Source organism: Hirundo rustica, chromosome 3, assembly GCF_015227805.2.
Source record: "Hirundo rustica isolate bHirRus1 chromosome 3, bHirRus1.pri.v3, whole genome shotgun sequence".
Classification (NCBI taxonomy): domain Eukaryota; kingdom Metazoa; phylum Chordata; class Aves; order Passeriformes; family Hirundinidae; genus Hirundo; species Hirundo rustica.
Window position 1 is genome coordinate 41,354,394 of NC_053452.1, and position 22,000 is coordinate 41,376,393.

A 22,000-nucleotide genomic window follows, 5' to 3' on the forward strand; every position below is an offset into this window, starting at 1 on the left:
CTTAATCTAATGAGAGACTCAACTCAAAAATATTTGAGAGGTTATGATCAACAATTATAAAATAATAAGTCAAACTTTTTTTTAACTGGGGTGTGTATATCTCGACTATTGTTTGAAAAACTAATGGTGGTTTCTGACTGAATTCTTTCTGACAAAAAGTCGCTGGAATTGGTCTTTATGCTACTACCACATGATACTTTTCTCCAGATTATTTCTGCTATTATGAAGAGAACTGCAAAGGAAATGAGGAGCTTCCTATGTAATCAACTGGTCAACTGCTGTTTCCTCTATCGGGAATAATGTTGGCAATTACTCACAGGCGCTGCGTTTGCATTGTTGTTCTGAGCATGGAATAAGAGACTGAATCAGGAGAAAAAGAGAAAATACAGTGGCCATGGCCCAAATACTGCAGTTACAGGAAAAAAAGTATCTTTTTACTCCTATAGTTAAGCTTTTTAGTGCTTCTCTATTCTAATGACTGGTGGCACAATGAAACGTTACCTTTAGCAGATCTTATTGAGCTTTTTAAACGTGTAGCCCACCCTGTCTCTGGACTGACTTTGTTAATTGACTGCTTTTTCAATTTCATTGTCTTAATAATTTTGTTTACTGTCCTCCTCTGGCTTGATTTGTTGGAATGGTGCTACTGTGGTCTCTGCAGGACTTTGGAGACTCTCAGCACTGTAAAACTGTCAGTGTATGTGTGTGGACAACATCTGAGACAGCACCTGATGCAGCAGTGTTTTGTGGAAGATCTCTTGGCACTGCTGAGTAGTTCCTGTACCGTTTGTGTCATGCCTGCTTGAGCTGAACCCTTGACTTTTTATGCTCAGGACATTTAAAAAAATTTGGAGGCTAGTGTTCGAAGCTGATGATCGGAGCTCTAATGTACTCTGCACTCGGTGTCTCCTGATGATTTGGAGAGAACACTATTTGCAGTAGAAAATAGCATCACCTTGGTGTTTGATATGTTTAGTTACTTTTAGTTGAAGCAGTAGAAAACTCATAGGCATGGGTTGCTATGTCCTCTGGCACTAAAACATGACTTAAGTTCTCAGTGAAATTATTTAATAATTGAATTATAGTCTGATTTTATTTTAATAGCCTTTTTTAGGTCTGTTATGCTGAACTTCAAATACTGTACTACTTTCATAATGTTTTGTTTGTTCATCCTTAGGCAAGTGAAATAGATGTTTAGACAGGGATGATGAAATTCCCGCATTCCCACAGATAACTAGTTTATTTCCATTGTGGAAGCCAGCCTCTATCATACAACCAATTGGCTGAATTTCTGGATCTGCAGAAGCATTCCTTACCTCTGTAAACTACTGCTGTTGGTTTTATTTTGGGTGTCAATAGCTACCCATGGGAAAAGTATGTGGATGAGATTTCATATTTTTAGTTTAAGCTGGTAAAATGGTTTCTAGCTGCAAGAGAGTGCTCCCTTCACCCCTTCTTCAATTGAACAGGTTTGTTTGAGTTTTTTAATCCTTCCTTTTTGCTGGCATTGGGTTTTATGTGACTCCATGGTGAAGTTGTTAGGGAAGCTGGGAGAGTAGGATTAGGTTTTGTTGGTCTTTTCTCTCTGAACTGGCTCATTAGAGTTCACCTGATGCTTGTGTTGAAACAATTAAAATTGCACAGCTGGAGTGGGGGTTGATAAGGAAAGCCCCTTCCAATGTAACTGATAGTTGCCATTGGATTAGCTTAATGTCATATTTTCTCTTGCTGCCACAAACAGGATTTACGGAGTAATTTTTCTCTTGAGATAGCCATCCAGTAATCAACAATTAGGGACTTTCTGGGGAATTTATTTCTAGGTCTATGTGACTAGTACATTCTGTGTTTAATAATAATAATGTGGAAGATACATAAAAGAATAAAGTATTCAGGTATAGAGATTTTCTTTTTAGATAAGCCTGTTTAGAGAGCAAGACCTTTCAGCCAACGAACTTGCTTCCAGTCTGGCAGAACAGACGCTATTGCAGATTGGGAGCAAGTGTGGAACCCCATTGGAGAAAAGGAAGTTGGTAGGTAATTGGAATGTAAAATGCTTCTTCAGTGAGAAGGGCGCCAGCTCAAGTACAAAGCATTAAAGTGTATTGTTATGTTGATAACTACATGGTATCTTCTCTTTCAAATCTAAAAGTAAACAGAACAGTAAGGGAGTAAAATCAGAAGCAAAGCAATGTTTTGGTTGTGCAGGTGCCTTAGGAAGAAACTTTTATATGCTTGGGACTGCTTTGAGCTAGCTTTTGTGTTAGAATGGAAGATTTTATAGCATGAGAACAGTCAAAAGAAAACATCACAACACAGGGAGTGCAAAACCACTGTCAGTATGAAGATAATCTATATGATGTTGCTGCACAGAAAGCCCCTTTTTTAGCTGTCAGCAGTTGTTTTTAAGTGCAACTAACTGAGGCTGAATGTCATTCACCAAACACAGTACTTGATGAAATTGTTGCCAAAGATTATACAACAGGATTAAATAGGATTTGCAGAGAGAGGCCTATCAACAGATGCATTTTACCAAACAATTAGAATTACTGTATAGGTTTTTCACAAGCTATCTGTGACCTTGGTAGTCCAGCAGGAAGATAACTAACATTAAGATAACTAATGGCATTAATGAACTGCTTTGTAAGTTTTAAGAAATGACCCAAATCCTTTAAATATAAAAATAAATAAGCCATTCAAAATGAGACTTCCTGGGGGAGTTTTTGAGTGACTGAATTTAAAAAAACACCAAAAAACAACCAAACGAAACCACAGCTCTTTGGGGCATCCTCCTGTTTGGAAGTTGTAATGTCTCCCCCATATTTCTTTCTAAGTGTTCAAGTTCATGCTTTCTAATGTTGAAAACTGTGTGGCAGTTTCATGTGTTAATTTGACTGCAGGTTTGGTTTTATCTGTAGTGAATGAATATCGTGTTTTCTGAGTGTGTGGTAGAAGTAACCAGAAGGATGTCTTAGCTTGTGTATGTGCTTATTAACTCTAGACAAAGCTGCATATAAAAGCCGCGTGGTTGTGTGTCTTTGGCTGTGGCACAGATTATCTCAATGAATTTCATTCATCGGTGCAGATTTTCAGTTTGGGCTGGTTTTTTTTTTTCCCAGAACTATTTTTGTAGATGTTGATTATTCCATAACCTGAAGTATGGCTGGTTTGCCCTTAAAAAGGGAAGGGGAAAGTAAGTATTTCAGATAGGAAAGAAAAACAGTACTAGTTCAAAAAGGGGTCCTTTGCCCCATTTTTATAGAATTTGTTACAATAAAATTGCATTTAGTGGTACATTTTGACCTTATATTATTACTTCAAACTTACTCTTCACTAACCTCTTTGGGAAATAACTTTTTGAAATCTAGTCAAAGGTTGTGCTTAAATCAGAATATTGAGTTGTGTGGTGTTTTTAATGTAGATTCCGGGCTTCAGTTTTTCTGTTTCAGGAGAATCAGGTGCTTGTTTTTCTATTAGGCTTGTTAGCATTCCTACTTAAAACTCCTGACTAATTAGCCTGGTTGCCAAAGCTCCTGCATGCAGAGTATCAGATAGCACCAGCATTTTTCTCCTTCGGTCAGTGTAGCTGGATGTCTTAACCCTGTATGGTGCTGATTCCAGCTCATCCCACAGGACTAAACAATCTAGTTTACCAGTACAGAGTAGAAGCTGGCTCAATCTTTACTAGCTGTGTCAGCATAAATACATGGCATGACCAATGTTGCATTATGTAAAAATGACTTTGTTTTTATGGTTTCCCTTGATACCCTCATCATACTAAAGCCCGATACTAAAATAGTAAAATTAGCAGTGCTAATTACAAGAAATGAATCCAGGCAGCTGTTAGTTTAAAGGGTTGTTGGTGTCACTTTTTTTTTTTTTGGGGGGTCATGTAGTGAGAGTTTATTTATTTTATTTCTAATATAGAGGTTATACTGAAAGCAAATAAGTATGAATGTTTTGTCAAGTGAATGTCAGGTGGTTGAAGCTGGCGTGGTTTCTGAGCTACTCTATGTATTTGCTGGTGACAGTTTATCAATGGGCACCAGCTTGTCAAATTTGGGTTTTAATTGGTTTGTTGGTTCTTTGAATCTTCAGCCTGTGTCAGGAGTGTGAAGTTGCCACTGTAAGTGGTCAGAAAGAGACAAAATATTTGATTTAGTTTGTACTAATTAGTGTATGTACTTCTGGACACTAGAGAATCGATGTGGGAGGGAAATGTTAAGAATAATTTTATTTGTACCATCTATAATAAAACTGTGATCAGCTTTGGGAAGACAGCCACAAGAAACCGAGCTTCATGAGTTTGATTGCTGGTGGAAATGCTTTTTCAGTAATGCAGCTTTCTGCTGTAAGTAGATTGACATTTCTGTTAGAGACAATGAGTTTTCACTCAAAAAGAAGTATCTTTTCAGCTTTTAGTAGTTTCATAGATGAATTTGCAAACTACTTTTACTGTAATTTTTTATGGATTTAAGACTGTTTCTAAGACATTCCTCTGTCAAGAGTTTTATTACAGAGGAAAAGCTAATATTTTTAAATTATAGAGAAATTACCATGTAACTCTGGAATCTAGCAATTTGTATGGCAGTTACAGAAAGAGCCTTAGTATTTTAAATTTTAGTTTGTGATTCTAGAAAATTAATTTATCTAAATTCCATGTGTTTGTGGGTTAGGTCTTTAAAATATTTGAGAGGTTTGCCATTCCTGTGACAAACTGCAGTTTCCACTTTGCTCATCAGGGCTGCCAATCTCTGCTAGACTGCTGCTTTTCTGCTGCCTTCTTTGGTCTGGTGTTTATCTAGACCTGTGTCAAGACTTCACAGCCGAGCCAGCATATCCTGAGACAAAAAAAACTTAAGTGCCTGCTGGCTTATCGTGCTGGACTCAGCTATGTGCTGATGGTGGTGCAGAAGTGGGAATGAAGTGTTCAGCTTGGCAGAGGTTGCTGATTTTTGGTTCCTTCAAGTTAATACAAGGTGCCAGCAGGAGGAGAGTTTCCCCCACCTGCCAGCGCTGACAATTTCCTCATCACTGGATGAGGGGAAGGGAAATATCTTCCGAGTTAACCTGATTCATGTTGCTGTACAGCTGCAGGATGCTGGTGCCTGGCATAAGAGAGGAGGTGGGAAGGAGTGTGTCAGTATGAAGAAGTAAGTGCTTTCTGCAGCACTAGAGTTTCTGTTGCTGACTGTGTGTCTGCACTTTTAACGTTACAGTGAGTAAGGGCAGTCTTTTTTGTGGCCTGATTGTTGCCTGAAGATGCTTTAAATACAGGCATTGCAGCTCTGCAAGTAGCAATGACAGTGAAAAATCAGACTTCCAGTGCCTGAACTTTCATTCTCCCCCTTCAATTTTCCTCTTGTATTTTGGTTTGAGGTGGGTGTAATAATCTGTTTCTTTTCCTCTAAATGGAAACTCTTCAAAGACTGTTCAAAAGGAACAGTCTTTAACACGGTAAATAGTATGGAGAACTCTGATTTATTTTGGTGGGTTTTTAAGATGCATCTGAAAAATGTTATAGGGGATTGTCTGTACTTTTAATACTCCTCTAAGTTTTTTGGGTGTTGCTCCCTAGCAACTGTCTTAGTTGTGCAACAGTGACAGGTTGTAGATAAGTAGTAAAAAAGTTAAGCAATGTTTTATTGAGGCCCATTGCTATTAGTTATTTTTCTTCTTTTAAATATGTCATGATTAACTCAAAGGAGGCTTTGTTTGGTTTTGATTCACTTTTTACCTAGTTTCAGGTATGACTGAACTCTGCCTGTACTTCTCTTCTGTTGCTGGAGACCTTCAGGGTATTTTGATACAACAGATGTATATCAATCACTTTTCCGTTCTGTTACTGTCATACCACCGCCTTCAAGCAATTTTCCTAATCATAATAATAACAACTTTCTTAACAAGCTTTTGTTGGGTATAATTTTTTTCAGAGTATATGTTGACAGTTGCTGCAAAGTCCTCAGTATAAGGGTATTGGGAGAGTCTCCATTTGATACCAGCATCAATATAAGTTTATAAAAGGTGGTATGTTTTAATTTGGGGATAAGATGTAATCTTCTGTAGCCTTATTTTAATTTAATCAGCCTAATGAATGATTAGTTACCAAACTGTTGGTAGTGATTATTGTTGAAAGCATTTTTTGTTTGATTACTTCAGTTAACTGTAGGTTTCATTTTGTACAAAGAACAGATCTGCGTGTTCTCTGGTTGATTGTGTAAATGCTGTCCACTGCAGCTTAGCAAAGCACACCCTGCAGGGGGCAGGCAGCAGCTGTGTTGCAGAGTGCTGGGCTGATTTTGCTGATCACATACTGTAGGTCTGGAAATTAAGAGTTGGAAAGTAATGTCTTTCATGCTTTTGAGGAGTGCCCTTGGCAATTTTTTTTTCATTTTTAATGGCAGCTGCTTTTTGACTCATAAATTTTATGTGAAGACACTTCATGTTGCTTTTGTAATAACACCTTTTGTAAAAGGCTATGAAAACTTTTGGTGTATTTGGAACGAAATGTGGTTAATGACTGCACACAGAATGTGGTGGCTCCAGTAAAACACTACTCTAAAAATAACTTGTTTTGTTTTGAAGTCGGTAGGAAATACCCTGCTTCATCTACCTGGTGAATGGTCTCTTTTGAAACCTAATATTCTGATCCGTGAGGTTTAAGTTAGCAGGAAAGTATTGAAGATTGCAGTAATGTTTGTTTCATCCCAAGAGTTTCTGTGTTAATTAGTCTTGCTGTTGGGGACAGATAGGCAACAGGAAGCAGGGACAATGCGTATAAAGTATACAGTAAAAAACTTACATCTATGATCACTCGAGGTTCACATGGGCATTCAAGCTGCATTTGTGAAAGTTAACCCTTTTTTGGATTGTGGATGTGATAGTTACAGACTTGACTTTTGGCCTTAGTTTAAGATTTTGTGTACCATTTGTACTGCACTGCGTTTTGCATTGACTTCATTGCATTACATTTATATTGTGAAAATGGTTTTAGTATCTCTTGTCTTTTGGTCTAGAGGTTTTGTTTTATACTGTAGTGGGGCCGGTTCCTAAGGTGCAATTTTCCTCGGGAAAATAAAGAGGAGGTTTCACTTAGTTATGATCTCTGTGTTGTGGGTTATTGGTAATTCTCTGTGACAGAAAGGTCAGCTGTTGATCCTGCTTCTGTGAACATTACAGTGTCTAAACTGTTGTGGCAAAATGAGTCATTCTGTAGTGGAAAGTCTTTGTTGTTCCAGGTGTCAGAGGTTTGGAAGAGGAAGTAAAGCTGATGAAAATTTTCTTTTTACAGGAGCTGTTTTTTCATCTGTATTGTTCTTCCTTTCTTCTGTTACATTAAAGGTAGTCTTTTATCATGAAGCTGCACTTTTTGAAGTTAACTCAAAAACTGTAGTTTAACAAGATCACTGTGTTTCTTTGCTACATGGAAAATAGTTTATAACAGTTACAGGATTTAAAAAAAAAACAACAAAAAAACCCAAACTATTTGGAATTCCTTTTTAATAGTATTGTGTGCCCTCAAGTTTCAAGTTAAGCAGTCATTGTGGGAATTGAGTGCTAGAACTGGGAATGAGTGCTAGAAACCTTACCCTCATGTAGTTTCACAGTGCTTATTCCCTTACTGATTTAAGTGGGTTTTAAAATATTGTCAGAATTTATTTTTTTTTAATATTCTTGTATTCATTAAAATTCCAGATTTGTTGCATACATGTGGCTTTTGGAAAGGCAAAAGAAGCAATTCCATTTTACTTTGTAGACTGACAACAGGTCAGAGACAAAGGCATTATATGAGTGTTTCAGAATATCCTGCAGTGATAATACTATTGCTACATTGACCTGTTATATCAATATTGTGACCTGAATTCATTTGAAAGCAACTTGTATGTGCTTTAATTCTAATTTTTGTACTGTGGATTGGTTTTATTGTTATTTATATTCTATTAGCAAAACTCCTGAGCAACAAGCACATGTACCTGAATAGTAATTGCAGCTTAGTTCTCTGTAGATTTTGCCTGCAGAATTTGAATGGGTCACGATGAAAGATGTGATGTTCTTAGTGCTGGATTTTGGTATTTTCTAGATGCAGTCATGCAGAATGTGCTTGCAAGGCAAACAGTGTTATCAATGCAGCTGAAAGAGATCAAAGCCAGGAGGGGGTGCAGATGAGGATTTCTGAAGGGAAACTTGTATATTCTCTGTTGCTCCAGAGATTGACTGGTTTAAAGAATGGGTAGTGTGTAATATTTTTAAATATCAAACTGCGTCGTACTTTGTGATGGATACAGGTGGGATAGAAGTTTAAAAGCCTATGGGTATTCTTTGCTGGCTTGTGGGAATAGTAATCTTGATCTCATTCATTGCTGTGACCTACATATTGTGATAAATACACTCTCATTATCTCTGACACTTTAAAGGAGGGGTTTCCTTTCTTGTATGTGAGCATGGCTGTAGATTATGGCTCCTGGATATTACTGCTTTGTTTGCAGAAGCTTCTTAGATTCTTCAGGAAGTCTAGGCTTCCCTGCTGCAAATCCCATTGTGTCACATTGTAGGCTTTTTCCGAGCTTCATGTACAGTGCAGTCTTTTTATCTCTTTCTCCTTGTTTTTCATATTCCTTCTTGATTATTATATTCTTGTGTAAAAAAAGTGGGATGATTGACAGAAAGAGATGTTTGGAGATGATTTTTTTTTTTGGTGGGGATTTTCTTTGTCTTGAATTGCCGAAGTATTAAACGCCTTTGCCTTCCTTAATTATTAACACTTGTTTTATATGTGTATATAACCGCTCCTCATAATTGGAGAGGGGAGCTTGAGATGCTCTTCTCTCCTTCTTTTGCTTGTGTTTCTCTGTAGCATAACTTCAAACGAGTGATCTTGATTATTACTGATTTAAAGCAGAAATCCATCCTTGACAGTAAGTAACTGGGAGCTAGATTCAAAGATCAAACTCTTTTGAGAAACAGGAGTCACTTTTGTGAAGCCTCATGGAAAACACTGATGATAACTGATGCGATAACTTGTACCTCACATCTTCAGTTTTAAGTGTATTTAGTACTTGGGTATTTGGTGTGGCTGACTTCATTATATATTAGAGATTGTTTGCTTCCTGCTTTCATATTGCTCTTTTTCATTTGATGATGGTCTGAGGTCCTCAAGGAGAATGTCAGAGGAGAGTGATAGCACTGAGAATGCAGATGTTTTCTAAGAATGTTTAATCTAAGCTTTTCACAAGATTTTGTAAAATTTTGAAGTCGTTTCACTTTGTGAAAGTGTTTCAGGTGTTTCATTCTGATACTTTTATGTGTTTTTATTTTTGTTTTCTGAAGACACACTTTTGGAACATTTAACCCATTGGTTTTGAAGTAGTTACTGCCTGTCCTTGACTTCATGCAAAAAGTTACAGAGTTATCATGCAAAAAGCTAGGTATTTGAAATGCTTCTATACTCTTTCCTTTGTGCCTAGTGATGAGATGGTGCAGATTACTTTTGTTTGTAAAACCAAGAAATGATGGTTAACTGGCAGTTATTATGTAAGTTGAAACCTTTTGAGTAGAATATGCTTTTGGAAACTACCATAACTTCATTTGATAGTGATAAAAAGGAATAATTATGCTTTGTATTTGAGGAGAGCAGCCTTTATTATTTTATTTGCAAGGCCTAAAAAGCTGACTTTCGCTATATTCCCATTGAAAATGTTTTGCAGTCTAGGTGATCAGAATTAAAATTTTGTGAAAATTGACTATACTTGTGTGGCTGAAGACTAGTGTCTTTCCTTGCATTCCTACATGAGCCATGAATTTGCACAGCAGATACATAAAATATCAAACATGATCAGATGATAGAGCTGAAATTGCTTATGATACATATAAACTCCTAAGAGGAATTTAGGAGTGTTCATACACTGAAGTAATTAGTCACTCTTGAAATCCAGATTTTTGAAATTTATTTTTGCTAACTGATAAATGACAGTCCTTTAGAGAAATATGGTTTCAAGAGATTTTTAAGTGTTTTGGGGAGATTCCTTTGCTTAAAAGAATATATCTGGGAATTATAGATAATTCTTTATCTACCTGGTTTAGGACAAGTGATTTTTGTTCTTTAGCCTCTTTTCCTAACACAAGTTCATATTATAAACTGCAGTGTATGTGCCTAGCAGTCTTGACAAATTCAGAAGTGAATGAGTTTGAGGATGAAACACAAAATTCTGAAAAATAAAAACACTTTAATGCAGAATTAGAGTGGAGAGTGGAAATTTAAGTGCAGTGCTTACCTTGTTGTCTAAGTGTGCGTGGTGGCATCTGTCTCTGTGTAGTTGGGATTTTTCTGCTAAGCATGTGGCCAGAAAGTTAAATATGGCTTGAACTGGAGCTATACGCACACACAAATGCACATGTGATATCAAAAAAATATAATGAAGACTAGGAGATTTTTGTTTTGTTTTTGTAGTCTCCTATTTCCTGATTTCTTGAAACATGAAACCAATTACTTCCATGTCATCAAATACTTTTATTTAAATCTGTAATAGTCTAGCAATGCCCCAAGGTACAGTTTTGGATGTAAATGGAAATGAAAAATTAAAAGGAGTTTTATATGGGGAAGATCACTTCCCCATATAAAATACAGAAGATTGTGATGCTGCTGTGCAGTCTTTTTTTAAACAGAAAACTTTGGAAAAAGTTGGAGGGAAGGGACTGGGGGGACAATTTGAGAAACTACTGTAGAAGAAGTTGGGGGAAATTGACAGTCAGAAGTCAGTGCATTCAGTTGTTTTTATATCCAGATTGTCAGATGGCAATATTAGAAAAACACACTACTTCTTTTGGAAAATGAAAACAAAAACTTGCTTATACAGACATTGTATCTTGAGAATTCAGAATGTACTTTTGTCTCATCTGCTTTGTGAGAAATGGAAGTAGAAATAAGTTGTAACTTACATTGTTATTATTGATATTGCTAATATTAACAACAACAACAACAAACATGGTAGTTTAGAAAGCTTCTTGCATTGTTTTTTACATATTTTCTGAATGGACCTGTGTTCCATGCCCTTGCTCTCCAGTCTCTGCTGTGCTGTTAAAAAATCTGCAGGTTAAAAGCATGGCTAATTGGCAGCGGAATGTGTCCCCAGCAAAATAATCTCCTCTCCCAAAAAAAAAAAAAAAAAAAACATTGAAAAGGCTACTGGAATCTTATCTCTGTATAAGATACATAATGCATGGAAAAGATCAGCAATGTGCTCATTTTTCTCTTTTAAAATTCTTGCTTCAGCAGTATCTTGAGATGGTGGTGGGGAAAACCTTGTATAAAGGGAAATAAATGTTCTAAATGGGACATTGTGCTTCATGATACTTCTGCAGAAGGCTCATGTGTTGTCTTTTGCAACGATCAGGCAAGTGAATTGAAACTTTGATTATAAAAATACTGTGGATTTTTTGTGAAGCATCACAGTTAAGGAGTATTAGCAGAAGAGGCAGCCGTAAACCAAGTAAACACAAAAGCGTGCGTGGAACATGGCTCAGAATATTACCTGTGAGAATGCTCTCCTTTCTAGAGATCATGACACACTCAGATTCCTTTTTCTTGCAAAAAGTACAGAACTTTCCAATCCAGCTGGAAATGCAGCTTACTCACCTTAGGAAAGCTTGGCAAAGCTAAAAGGGACAAGTGAGTAGCCAAGTACATATGCCTGCTGAGAGTTAAAGATGCTGTGCTGGAGGTACAGACCAAAAGCATGCCAGCTATCAAGGGAAGTGTGAAAGGAAGCTGGCACAACTGAACATCAGGTAAAGATGAGTTACTAGAAAGCTGAAGTAGTATCCAAATGAGGAAAATTGTGAAGATATAAAATCTGACAAGTAGAATATAAAAGCATGAGATTTAAAGGAAAAAAAAAAGCATACTTTCAAATCAGCATTTGTTAAGAGAGAAGAAGGCAAGAAAGCAAGTTACTAGAACCAGGGAATGTTCATCCAATAACTGAAGGAAGCGAGAGATGAAGTAATTGTACTGAATGATCTGTAATGCCTCTGTTAGGTGGACACCTTCAGGTCGTTGGGTGCAAATGCAGTGTGAGGCTGGTATTACAAAGGACAATCACTGGTGATACAATCTGTGTGAAGAAATTGCGTTAACGTACACAATTCATCGACACATGGTGTCGATGTTATAATAGACTGTGGAATGGTCAGCAGGATTTAGAAAAGAAGTTGTGCTTCAGACCTTTTTGGAACTCATTGCAGGAGTTAGCAAGAAGTCATGTAAGGAAGCTCCAATTCACTGTGTTAGGTAGGATTTCCAGAAGTCATTTGGTAGCCTTCTTCATGAGAAGGGTAAGTTCTTGTATGGATAATTAGTTAATAATTTGGTATATTAAAGACAATAAATGAAGTAGTCAGGATGCTTTTCAGAGGTGAGTAGTAGCTGTTACAAAAATGTTCATAGCTGAAGAGTTATACCCACAGCTGTATAATTGCAGTTAAGTTCAGAGTGTATGCAGAGGTGGGAGTTAGCTGGAGTGAGGAATGTGGCAAGTCTAACTCCTTGCAGGAAGGAACACTGGTTTGGAAGTACAATAGATGGTTCTGTGGGAACAGCAGTGCAGGCTCAGAAAGGTTAGTTCTGTAAATTGTTAGGATAACAACAGAGGACAAAACACAATTGGCCATTGTCGAGGTCCATGGTGCATTTCATTAGACTGCTGTATTGGTGTAGGCAGGGGAAGAACAGTGCTTACTTCTGCATGTCTCTAGGTGTTTGTGACATAGATGTTTGTCTAAGTGTAGGTTATTTGACTTTTAAATTACTTCTAAAATATTCTTCTTTTTTTTCCCTTTCTTTTTGCAAAGGTCTTCTGGATGATAGAGTAGTTTCAGTAAATATCTTGATTCTTTGCTGTTCAAAGAAGCATTGTGATGTGTGTCCTGTGATCAGATGTAGTACTGGAAAGGACTGTGCTTAGCATAAAATCTATCACTGTGCTCAGCACCTAAGGATTTGCCTATTTCAAAGCCTCTGGAGAGCGAAGACAGGAGCAATGATTATTAAACTGTAGAGTAAACTTGGCAAAGTCAACTGGAGACTTGAATATCTTTGATTCCCTTTGAGTGCAGGGCCCCATGATTGCTGGGGTTTATGCAGGGGGCAGAAGTTGGCGAGGTGGAGACCACTGGAACTAAAATTTGAATTTGGAGTTGTTCAGACCAGTAGTGGAGCAGCATAAGCAGACAGTATCCTCCTGAAGTTTGGTGTGCTGCAGTAGAGCACAGGCTCCAGTGGCTAAGGAAAACATGTGAGGATGTGAATTTACAATAGTTTGAACAAATTGCCATTGCAGTTGTAGTGTAGCCACCTGGTTGACAGTTGCAGTCCTGTTATTCACCTTGTGCTAGTGCAGGAGCTTTTAGAAAAGAGGTTTTATTAATTCTCCTGACAGTAGTTGTAAATTCGAATACTTACAAGATTCAATACTTTCAGTAATAGATAGTCCTTAATATTTTTTTTTCAAGTTTATGGTGTCCTGGTTTTTAATTCTACTGTTAAGAAAGTTTGGAAAACCAGTGTAATATTTGACGGTCTGATATTTTCATAATAAATTTGGAACAAATAACACAAGACCTCTGACCCTTATAACTGTTAGCCAGCACTCAGACTTGTATTTTTATTTCTTTACAGGATCTCGAGTTTCATGGAGTAATGAGATTCTACTTTCAAGACAAAGCAGCTGGAAATTTTGCAACAAAATGTATCCGTGTCTCTAGTACTGCCACCACTCAAGATGTGATAGAAACTCTTGCAGAGAAGTTTCGACCAGACATGCGAATGTTGTCATCCCCTAAATACTCACTTTATGAAGTGCACGTCAGTGGAGGTTTGTATTTTTTCATTAAGTCCTTCCTGCATCCACACCACTATCATATCTACTCCCAGCCAAAGTGTCTTCAGGTTTGCTCCCAGTTTCTGAACCTCCTGAGACGTGGCTTTTTTATTCCCAAGTATATTGCTACTAATTGTTGTTTGGAGAGTGGTTTTCAAAACTTAATTATGCATACCAGACCTGCAGCTTATGTAAGATTTGATTATGATCTATTAAATGCTGTAATTGACATCCTGTTAGTTTGTTGACATTTGTGAGAGTTGCTATTTTTAGGATTTGTAGGTAAAGGCTAAATTCATAATGGGAGACTAGTACTGTTCAATTAGAGCAGTTAAGACTACATCTTCCGTTCTTTGAAATTGTGGGCCTTTGATGGTAGCCTTATAACTCATGTTCTTTTACTACTAAATTGGGGGAAGTTCAGCTTAATATTGTTTGAAGCCACTGTGTTTCTTCAACAGATCCTCTAATGTTACCTGTGAAGAACTTGGATATCTAAATAGCCTTCGGTACTGCTAAAATTTGTCTGTTTCAGAGTAGAATGTGATAGCGCGTGTGGTGGTGGTGGAGACGGATATAGGAGAAACTTATTTTTTGGTAGTGTTTTTTAGTTTTGTACTTCAGAAGTTTACATAAGTGCTTGAATGACTACATTCTGCATTTGAAAGACTAATTTAAATTTTTCTGCTTTAGATTTCTTTAAAAATCTGATAGCACTGTGCCTATAGTCAAAATGAAATGGTTTTCTTTGTAGTGCAAATCCCTGATTTTTAAAAAATGATTGAGGCATGCAAGGTCGATAGGAGGGTTTCTTACTAAATAAAAATTACCACAAAGACGTTGTTTTCCTGGCGTATACACTGTCTCCTTCTTTTCAATGGGAAAATCAAATGGCAGGACTTGTTTAAGTTTTTTAACAACTCTGTCAGTTGCTTTTCCATATACTTAAAATAGATGTAATGTACTAAATGAAATGTTGTCTCAGATCTGCATAATGTTGTGGGAGTTTTTGATTTGTTTCATTGTTTAAATTTTGTAATCTTGTTTATTTTTGTGCAGTCTTTTTAGAATAGTATTTCTCAGGCTGCAACCAGACTGTAGTCTACTTTGAAGTCAATTTAAAATAAAAATTGGAAGGCCCAGGATGTTACAGAGTTCTAAATATTTCAATTCTAGATCTAACTTCTCCTCCAGATTGATAATGTTGTGTTCTGAGACTTAATTCTGACAAAGGACTTATAGAGTACTACCTTATGGGGGATCTTTAGCTTGCATGGATCGATGGAATACACTTGGGCTTGTTGCTGGAAAGGGGACATGTAATTAATTCTACATTCCCAAGCTTGCTTTCTATCCCTATACTTAAGAGGAAAATACCAGCGGATGTGTTCTCTTAAGCAAACCTTTTGGGTTTTTTTAAAGCTTAACTTATTTCAGAATATCTTTGCTCTTGAGATACCAAGTAACTGTTACTGCTTTTCATTTTTTTGAAGAAGAAAGAAGATTAGATGTGGATGAGAAGCCTCTTGTTGTACAGTTAAACTGGAACAAAGATGATCGCGAGGGAAGGTTTGTCCTCAAGAATGAAAATGATACACTTCCTCCAAAGGTGAATTTTTATAGAGCATGCTAGTGGTAACAGCAATTTTGAAATCTGTGGGGTTTGCTTATATAGGAAAACATAACTTCTGTTTTTTAATTCCTGGAAACAACTGCTGCTCATGACTGTCAATATCTGGAGCAAGTATTTTTAAATGCTTAAAGTGGATCTTTGCAACACAGCATTTTTGTTATCTTTCTATGGCTGGTGATGCTGTGATCCATGTAGCTGTCTAGTACTGGAGCATGTAATGCCTAGAGAACTTAAAAGCTTGCTTTGTTCTATTATGATGACTTGAAAATTTCCTCAAATAGTATATGGTGCAAATACTGGGAGGTAATCCTGTCTCTTGCAAAGCTTTTAAAAGGGAATGCCAGGGGGAGTTAAAGAGCTAAAAATTATTATCTCCTTAGGTAACACTCTGTTTCATGAAAAAAATGTTGGAAGACTCTTTCCTTTTGTGCAGAGTTTTTTGTTTTGGTTTGGTTTTGCTTTTCTGATTGTTGATTACTTTTTTTCTCTTACAAATGCAAAATGAATGAGCTGCCGACGTCAGCTGTAGAAAACTTTGCTTTAATATTAGCAATTTAAACATTAAATTAGATTAGACTTTGGCTCCTGAAGTCGTGTAATTATATATATTATATGTAGCTTGATTGCCTATAGCTGTGGAAAACATGCTGTTCAATGTGGGCTATCTTAAGGCAAGTTTTTGATCTTGTGCTGAGCACTAAATTTCCTTTGCTTTTGGAATTAGAGCTTGTTAATTTTAGAAGTGCTTTGGGTATAGGTACGTGAGCTTGTACTGGGCTTTTGACTACAGGTAGAAGGGAAAGTTAAGGATGTCTTGCACTGCATGCACCAACCCTGCTATTCCTATTAATTGAATTAAGTAATTTGCAGTCTTCCTTCTGTGTTCTTCACTTCCTGATAGAAGTGAGAAAATCTGCATCTTCTTTCTCTCATGCACTGTAATCTCCTCGGCAGAAGGCAAATGAGCCTAGGATTGCAGGTATCTTGTATATGCAAGGGGCAGGAATTGAAGAAGGGAACACTGGAATGACAACTTGGAAAACTACACCATTGGGGAAAAGTCCTCTGTAATGATTTTCCTTCTGCAGTTTATTCTTATCTGGTGCCCCAACGCAGTTGCCTTGAAAGCAGAAAAAGCAGAGAGTTGTTACAGAGTGTTTTTATTTAGAAGCAAAATTTTGTTTTGCAGCCTTCAGTTAATCTTTTAAGGTCAAGTAGATAGCAGGCATTACTCGAGTAAAATCCTGCAGTTTCTTCACTTTGTTGAGTAGAAGCAGTTCATACCTTCTTTGGAACATGATGTACTTGCCTTCTCTGTGTTTTCCTCAAGAGCATTAGTCCCATCGCTGTGCAATGGAATGTTGGTTTTGGGTCAGTGATACTGTGTCTTAAACAGATTGATCTGCAAAGTTAAAACCAGTACTAACTTTTCTTTGGATTGAAATTGATGGAAGCTGTTTTAAACTCATTTATTTCAGAAAGCTCAGAGTAATGGGCCTGAAAAGCAAGAAAAAGAGGGAGTAATTCAGAATTTCAAGCGAACCCTCTCAAAAAAAGAGAAAAAAGAAAAAAAGAGGCGTGAAAAAGAGGCATTGCGACAAGCGTCAGATAGAGATGACAGACTTCTTCATGGGGATGATATGTAAGTGGTTTAAACTTATTTTTAAAAACTTCAATGATAGTTGTTTTTAAGTGCATTTGCAAAAGAAAAAGCATGACTTGCAAGCACATGCTAACTCAGCTTTCCCACGCTTTGCAGTATTGGAAATAATAATAAAGTTAGGGGTATAATACAAAGTTTCTTTAATGCCTTTCCCACTGCCCTCATGTTGAAGAGGTAGAAGACCTCTTGTTTTCTTTGAAAACTAGCAACTAGCAGTGCTTTAATTAGTTTTTTATATCCAGTGAGCATGGGTATATGAACAGCATTAACCTTAACAAAAGTGAAGTTTATGCAGAAACTCTCTTAAAATAATTTAAATTAGCTCTTGTGTCTGAATCCTACTGCTTTTTTATGTGAAGTAATAGGGATGTATGTATTTTAAGCTCTTAATGACATTTTTTTATTTAAACTAACTTGGCAGTGAGAATTTTCGCCTTGCAGCTGAGGTTTACAAAGATATGCCTGAGACTAGCTTCACTCGCACAATATCCAATCCTGAGGTGGTCATGAAACGGCGGCGACAGCAAAAACTAGAGAAGAGAATGCAAGAGTTTCGCAGCTCTGACGGCAGACCAGACTCAGGTACTTAAAGTTCGTCTGGTTAAGTTATAAACAGTAAACTTTTTACTGAGAGAACATTCTTAAGGCCAGCAATTCCTGTAAATTTGACTTAACTTTTGCTTTCTCCAACATTTTTTGCACATGGCTAGTTTATCTGTGGTGTAACTAAACAAAGGATTTGTAAACGTAGGATTCCACAGGAGGGTGTTCCACAATGAGTGCAGGTCAAAGCTTTCAGTGGTGGGCAGACTGGTGAGAGTGTGCTCATTGACCTTGCTAACAGTGCTAAACTGGGAAAAAAGGAAGGATGGACTTAGACCGGCAAACTGAGGAGGCTGGCTGAAATAACTGACTTTCATTGTACTAAGTACAAGCTGAATGACCTGAAAGAGAAAATTCAATCAGTAGCATAAGTAAAGAATGTAAAGGATTGATTGCTCTGCATGAAGGATTCTGGTGGATCTTGTGAATAACACTGATTAAGTATTTCTCATTCATGGGGTGGGGATATAACAACGATTGTATAAACACCTTTAGAAAAGAACAAGTGATGAAATGTTAGAACTGATAAAATCTCAAATGATGTATTCTGTTCATGGAAGAGTAGTGAAGAAAGAATTAGAGGTGTAGAAAACATTGCTTTGAGGGAAATCTTAAATGGGCTTGTTAAAGAGAGAGGAGGTCAGCACAAACTTCCTGTCAAGATGGGAAAGTACTGTTCTTCGACCAGTCATTGCCACTATTTTTTATTAACTTCATGTAATACTAAGCATGGTGAAACACTGGGAAAAAGACTGTATGAGATATATTATGGAAATACCACTGGAGATTTTTAATGACAACAGAAGATAAATCTATTTTGGGGGTGTTAGGTAATTTTTCTTGTATTAGTAGAGTATTGAAATTATTTCTGAAGAACTTTGTTCTTATTAGAAATAATAAGAAATACATAGAGTACTGTTAGAAATATAATAAATTACTTCATGTCTGTCTTTTTATTCTCTGGTTACATTATTAATTCCATTTTGTTTCCAAGGTGGGACGCTGCGAATTTATGCAGACAGTTTAAAACCAAATATACCATACAAGACAATCCTGCTGTCCACTACAGATACTGCAGACTTTGCAGTTATTGAAGCACTGGAAAAATATGGCCTGGAAAAAGAAAATCCCAAGGATTATTGTATTGCTCGTGTAAGTCACTAAAACACAATCTCCTCATGTTTCATATCTGTTTTTTTTTTCTTGCAGTAGCTTCCAAGCTAAATAGAATGACTCGGTTAGTTCCTTGACTAACATCTCCCCCCCAAATCTAACAGGCTCAGAAACTGTGAAGTGACATGTCAGGTTTTTTATTTTTACAACTTTAGTCTTCCAGTTGTAATAAATTGCTGCTTGTTATATAGAAAAACATTAATACTGAAAATGGCGTATTTCTTCATTTGGCACAGTGGTTTTATGCCACTAAGTGTGCTGGTGATTCACAGATGTATAAACTAATAGTTCATCCAGTGGATAGCTAAATTTGTGCACAAAACTATTTCCCTGAACTAAGAGTGTTCAGGGAAACACTGAAGTAGAAGTGCTGAGGTGAGCTCCATTGTAAAAGGTGTATGTTGTATGCTGTTTCCTTAAACCTTGCAGTGGTAGCTGACCCTCATTACAAATCAGAAAAGATTGAAGTGATACTCTTTCTTTCAGAATTTAATTATTTTAGGAGTTCTAAAGGAATTGCCTGGAATTGTTTTTTAGAGGTGTGGCTTTAATCAGAAAGTCCCATGGTTACTGCTGATGAAAGATTACAATCTTCTGACCACGTTGTCTTCTTGGGGAGAACAGTGAGGCTTGAAAATACTGATTCTTATTTGAGTCCAGTGTTAGATACATTTTTGGCTATGACTTGTCTAATAAACTTGCATTTTTTACTCCTTAAAATGTTGAAAAAATGGGGAAAAAGTTTGTTTCTTATGATACTGTGTTGGTTTGAGAGAATCATGGGCTACAACAGAGACACAGACTGAATTTGAAGATAGTTTTACTTCATTCTGCTTAGTTCAGACTGTTCAGACTTACTATGATGTATTAAAAATTCTCTGAGTATTAGGGAATTTATTGGACTAATTGCACCTTTACCGAGGGAACTGATGCAAGTTACTCTTTCCGTAGTGCTGGTATTCCCACTTACCTTTTCTGATCTTGTTGTGGGGATGTTTAATGTAGAAAAGTCTAGGGAATGTTGCATTGATCTCGGGAAAGGTTAATGAAGTTATTGTTGCAAAAGAAATTGTTTTATATTACTATTTTGGGAAGTACTTCTGGAAAATAGTTTGTGTTTTCTGAATAACACATCTTCATACAGTAAGCGTCTGAACTGATGTAAGTTGTGTGCTTATGTTTACATTTGACATGTGAGGGATCTTCACTGACTAACAGTAGATCGGTTTTCATAACTCTTAATTGTAGCAGACCTTATTTGCTCACAATAAGTTGTAGTTGGCTAAAATCTGCTTGGCCATCCTCTGCTAATACAGTGCTTGGCTTTTAATACAGTAATTCTTCTTTTATTAATTAAGCTGAGTATTTTAAATCTAGATTTTAAAATCTACTTTTTCCCGGTTATTTTATAAAGCTGCTTTCCTTACTTGAAACATTAAAATACACAAGAACTAGCCTGACATGTCTTTAATCTCTCTTGTCTTTTTTGGAAACTCAGAAATGCACCACTAAATTTGTCCAGTGGGACTCCATTATACTGAAGTCTCATGGGTGTTCTCTGTCTGGCTTTTGGCCCTCTTCTTCTGGCGCTTTACAGTACCCTTTGTAAGAGAGGTCCTGCACGTGTTCCTATTCTTTACATTTAAGTTCAGTTATTATCAGTGGAACATACAACTTCAGTTTCTTACTGGTAGGATTTTGAAACGTTTTGTTCTTTATATGTGCCAGGTGCAGTGTTTTCTTTGAGGATTTAAGCAGTTGACATTTACTTAACTATTAAGATGAATTTTAGGTTACAGGACAAGACCATTATAAGGCTGTATAAGTACCTGTAATAAAGATCGCTCCTAAAGTTTCAGTTGAAAGATAAACATTGTAAGATTTTTTCATAACATTTTTGACAACTTTAATTGTAAATAGTATTTTCCTATTGGTTATTTACTTCTGCACATTGGTTTGCAGTGTATCAGGCTGTACCTTTATGCCTGGTTCTAAAGGGCTTTTCTGTGTAAGCAAGTAGACACCGTTCCAATGTGTGTGTTTTGTTTGTTTCAGTTTGCTTGGTTTGAGTTTGCCTGAGTAATATGGGGTTCACTGCACATCTCTGAAGATGTCAAATTAATTAGACAGTCTTCCAAGCTACCTGTGCATATTCACTCAAGGCATTAGACTTCAGGCATGCAGCAAACCAGTTAACTCTTGAAAGTAGAAACTTGATTAGACTTTTCTTTTTAGCATGCACTTATGTTTTTACTTGAGGGTAAGGCATAAATAACTTTTTGTAATGTCAAGCAAAAACATGCATTTCATGGTGAGTAGTTTTATTGGGTTTTTTTAAGAAGTAGTCATTACAGACATAAGACATTAAGTATTTTAGCAAGATCTGTTGGGGAGGGTTGTGGGTTTTTTGTGGTGTTGTTGCTGTTGTTTTCTTAGGGATTTTTGGTTGGTTGGTTGGTGTGGTTTGTTTTAGTAGGGGCATGTGTGGAGTCTTCATTCCCAGCTGGTAAGGAAAATTGTAGATTAATTAATCACAGTAAGCAGACTCAAATATACAGTAGAAATGAGGGGGTTAACTTAAAAAACTTTAAAATGATAGAAGAGGTTATTGAAGACCTATTGCAACATGGGGTGTTCTCCTGTGAGACTTTTTAAGGAGCAGTCAGATAACTTGATCTCTATTTTTTACTTATCACAGGAGGCTTAATACTCAAATACTTACCTTCTCTCACTTGTTTATTCCAACAAATGCTTTGAAAATTAAGTCCAAAGTTGCTGTGGTCTTCATTTAAATGTCTTACCTTGTATTTTCTGGATGTTTTGCTGCATTTTAAATGAATAAATATAGAATGGAATGACTCTATTATAATATATAAATGCTTGTAAATACACTCATGTCGAAGCAGAGTGTATTTTTTCTAATTCTCAGTTTTGTGGTTTTTTCCATTTATAGACTGTATCCAAAGCTTATGATATTAGGCTGGTTTGACCCGTCTCTATTTCCGGTACTGTGAGAGAAATCAGGGAAATGTCTGTGCTTGATATCAGCAGTCTGTT

The 22,000-nt window shown here is 36.7% G+C and overlaps 1 protein-coding gene across 24 annotated transcripts in view; it reads left to right on the plus strand.

The window, feature by feature from the left end:
• AFDN (afadin, adherens junction formation factor) overlaps window positions 1–22,000 on the plus strand; it is a 116,671-nt gene that overhangs the window by 19,941 nt on the left and 74,730 nt on the right. For 16 of the 24 annotated variants that reach the window (XR_005700179.2, XR_005700183.2, XR_005700184.2 and 13 more), the window contains exons 2-6: window positions 13,670–13,865; window positions 15,365–15,480; window positions 16,983–17,146; window positions 17,589–17,749; window positions 18,765–18,922. Coding sequence is in view for 13 of the 24 variants with exons in the window: in XM_040059965.2 (XP_039915899.1) it covers window positions 13,670–13,865; window positions 15,365–15,480; window positions 16,983–17,146; window positions 17,589–17,749; window positions 18,765–18,922 (795 nt within the window). In the remaining 11 variants the exon portion in view is untranslated. The remainder of the gene's footprint in view (window positions 1–13,669; window positions 13,866–15,364; window positions 15,481–16,982; window positions 17,147–17,588; window positions 17,750–18,764; window positions 18,923–22,000) is intronic. The other 8 variants (XR_005700180.2, XR_005700187.2, XR_005700188.2 and 5 more) reach the window with 1 other exon arrangement.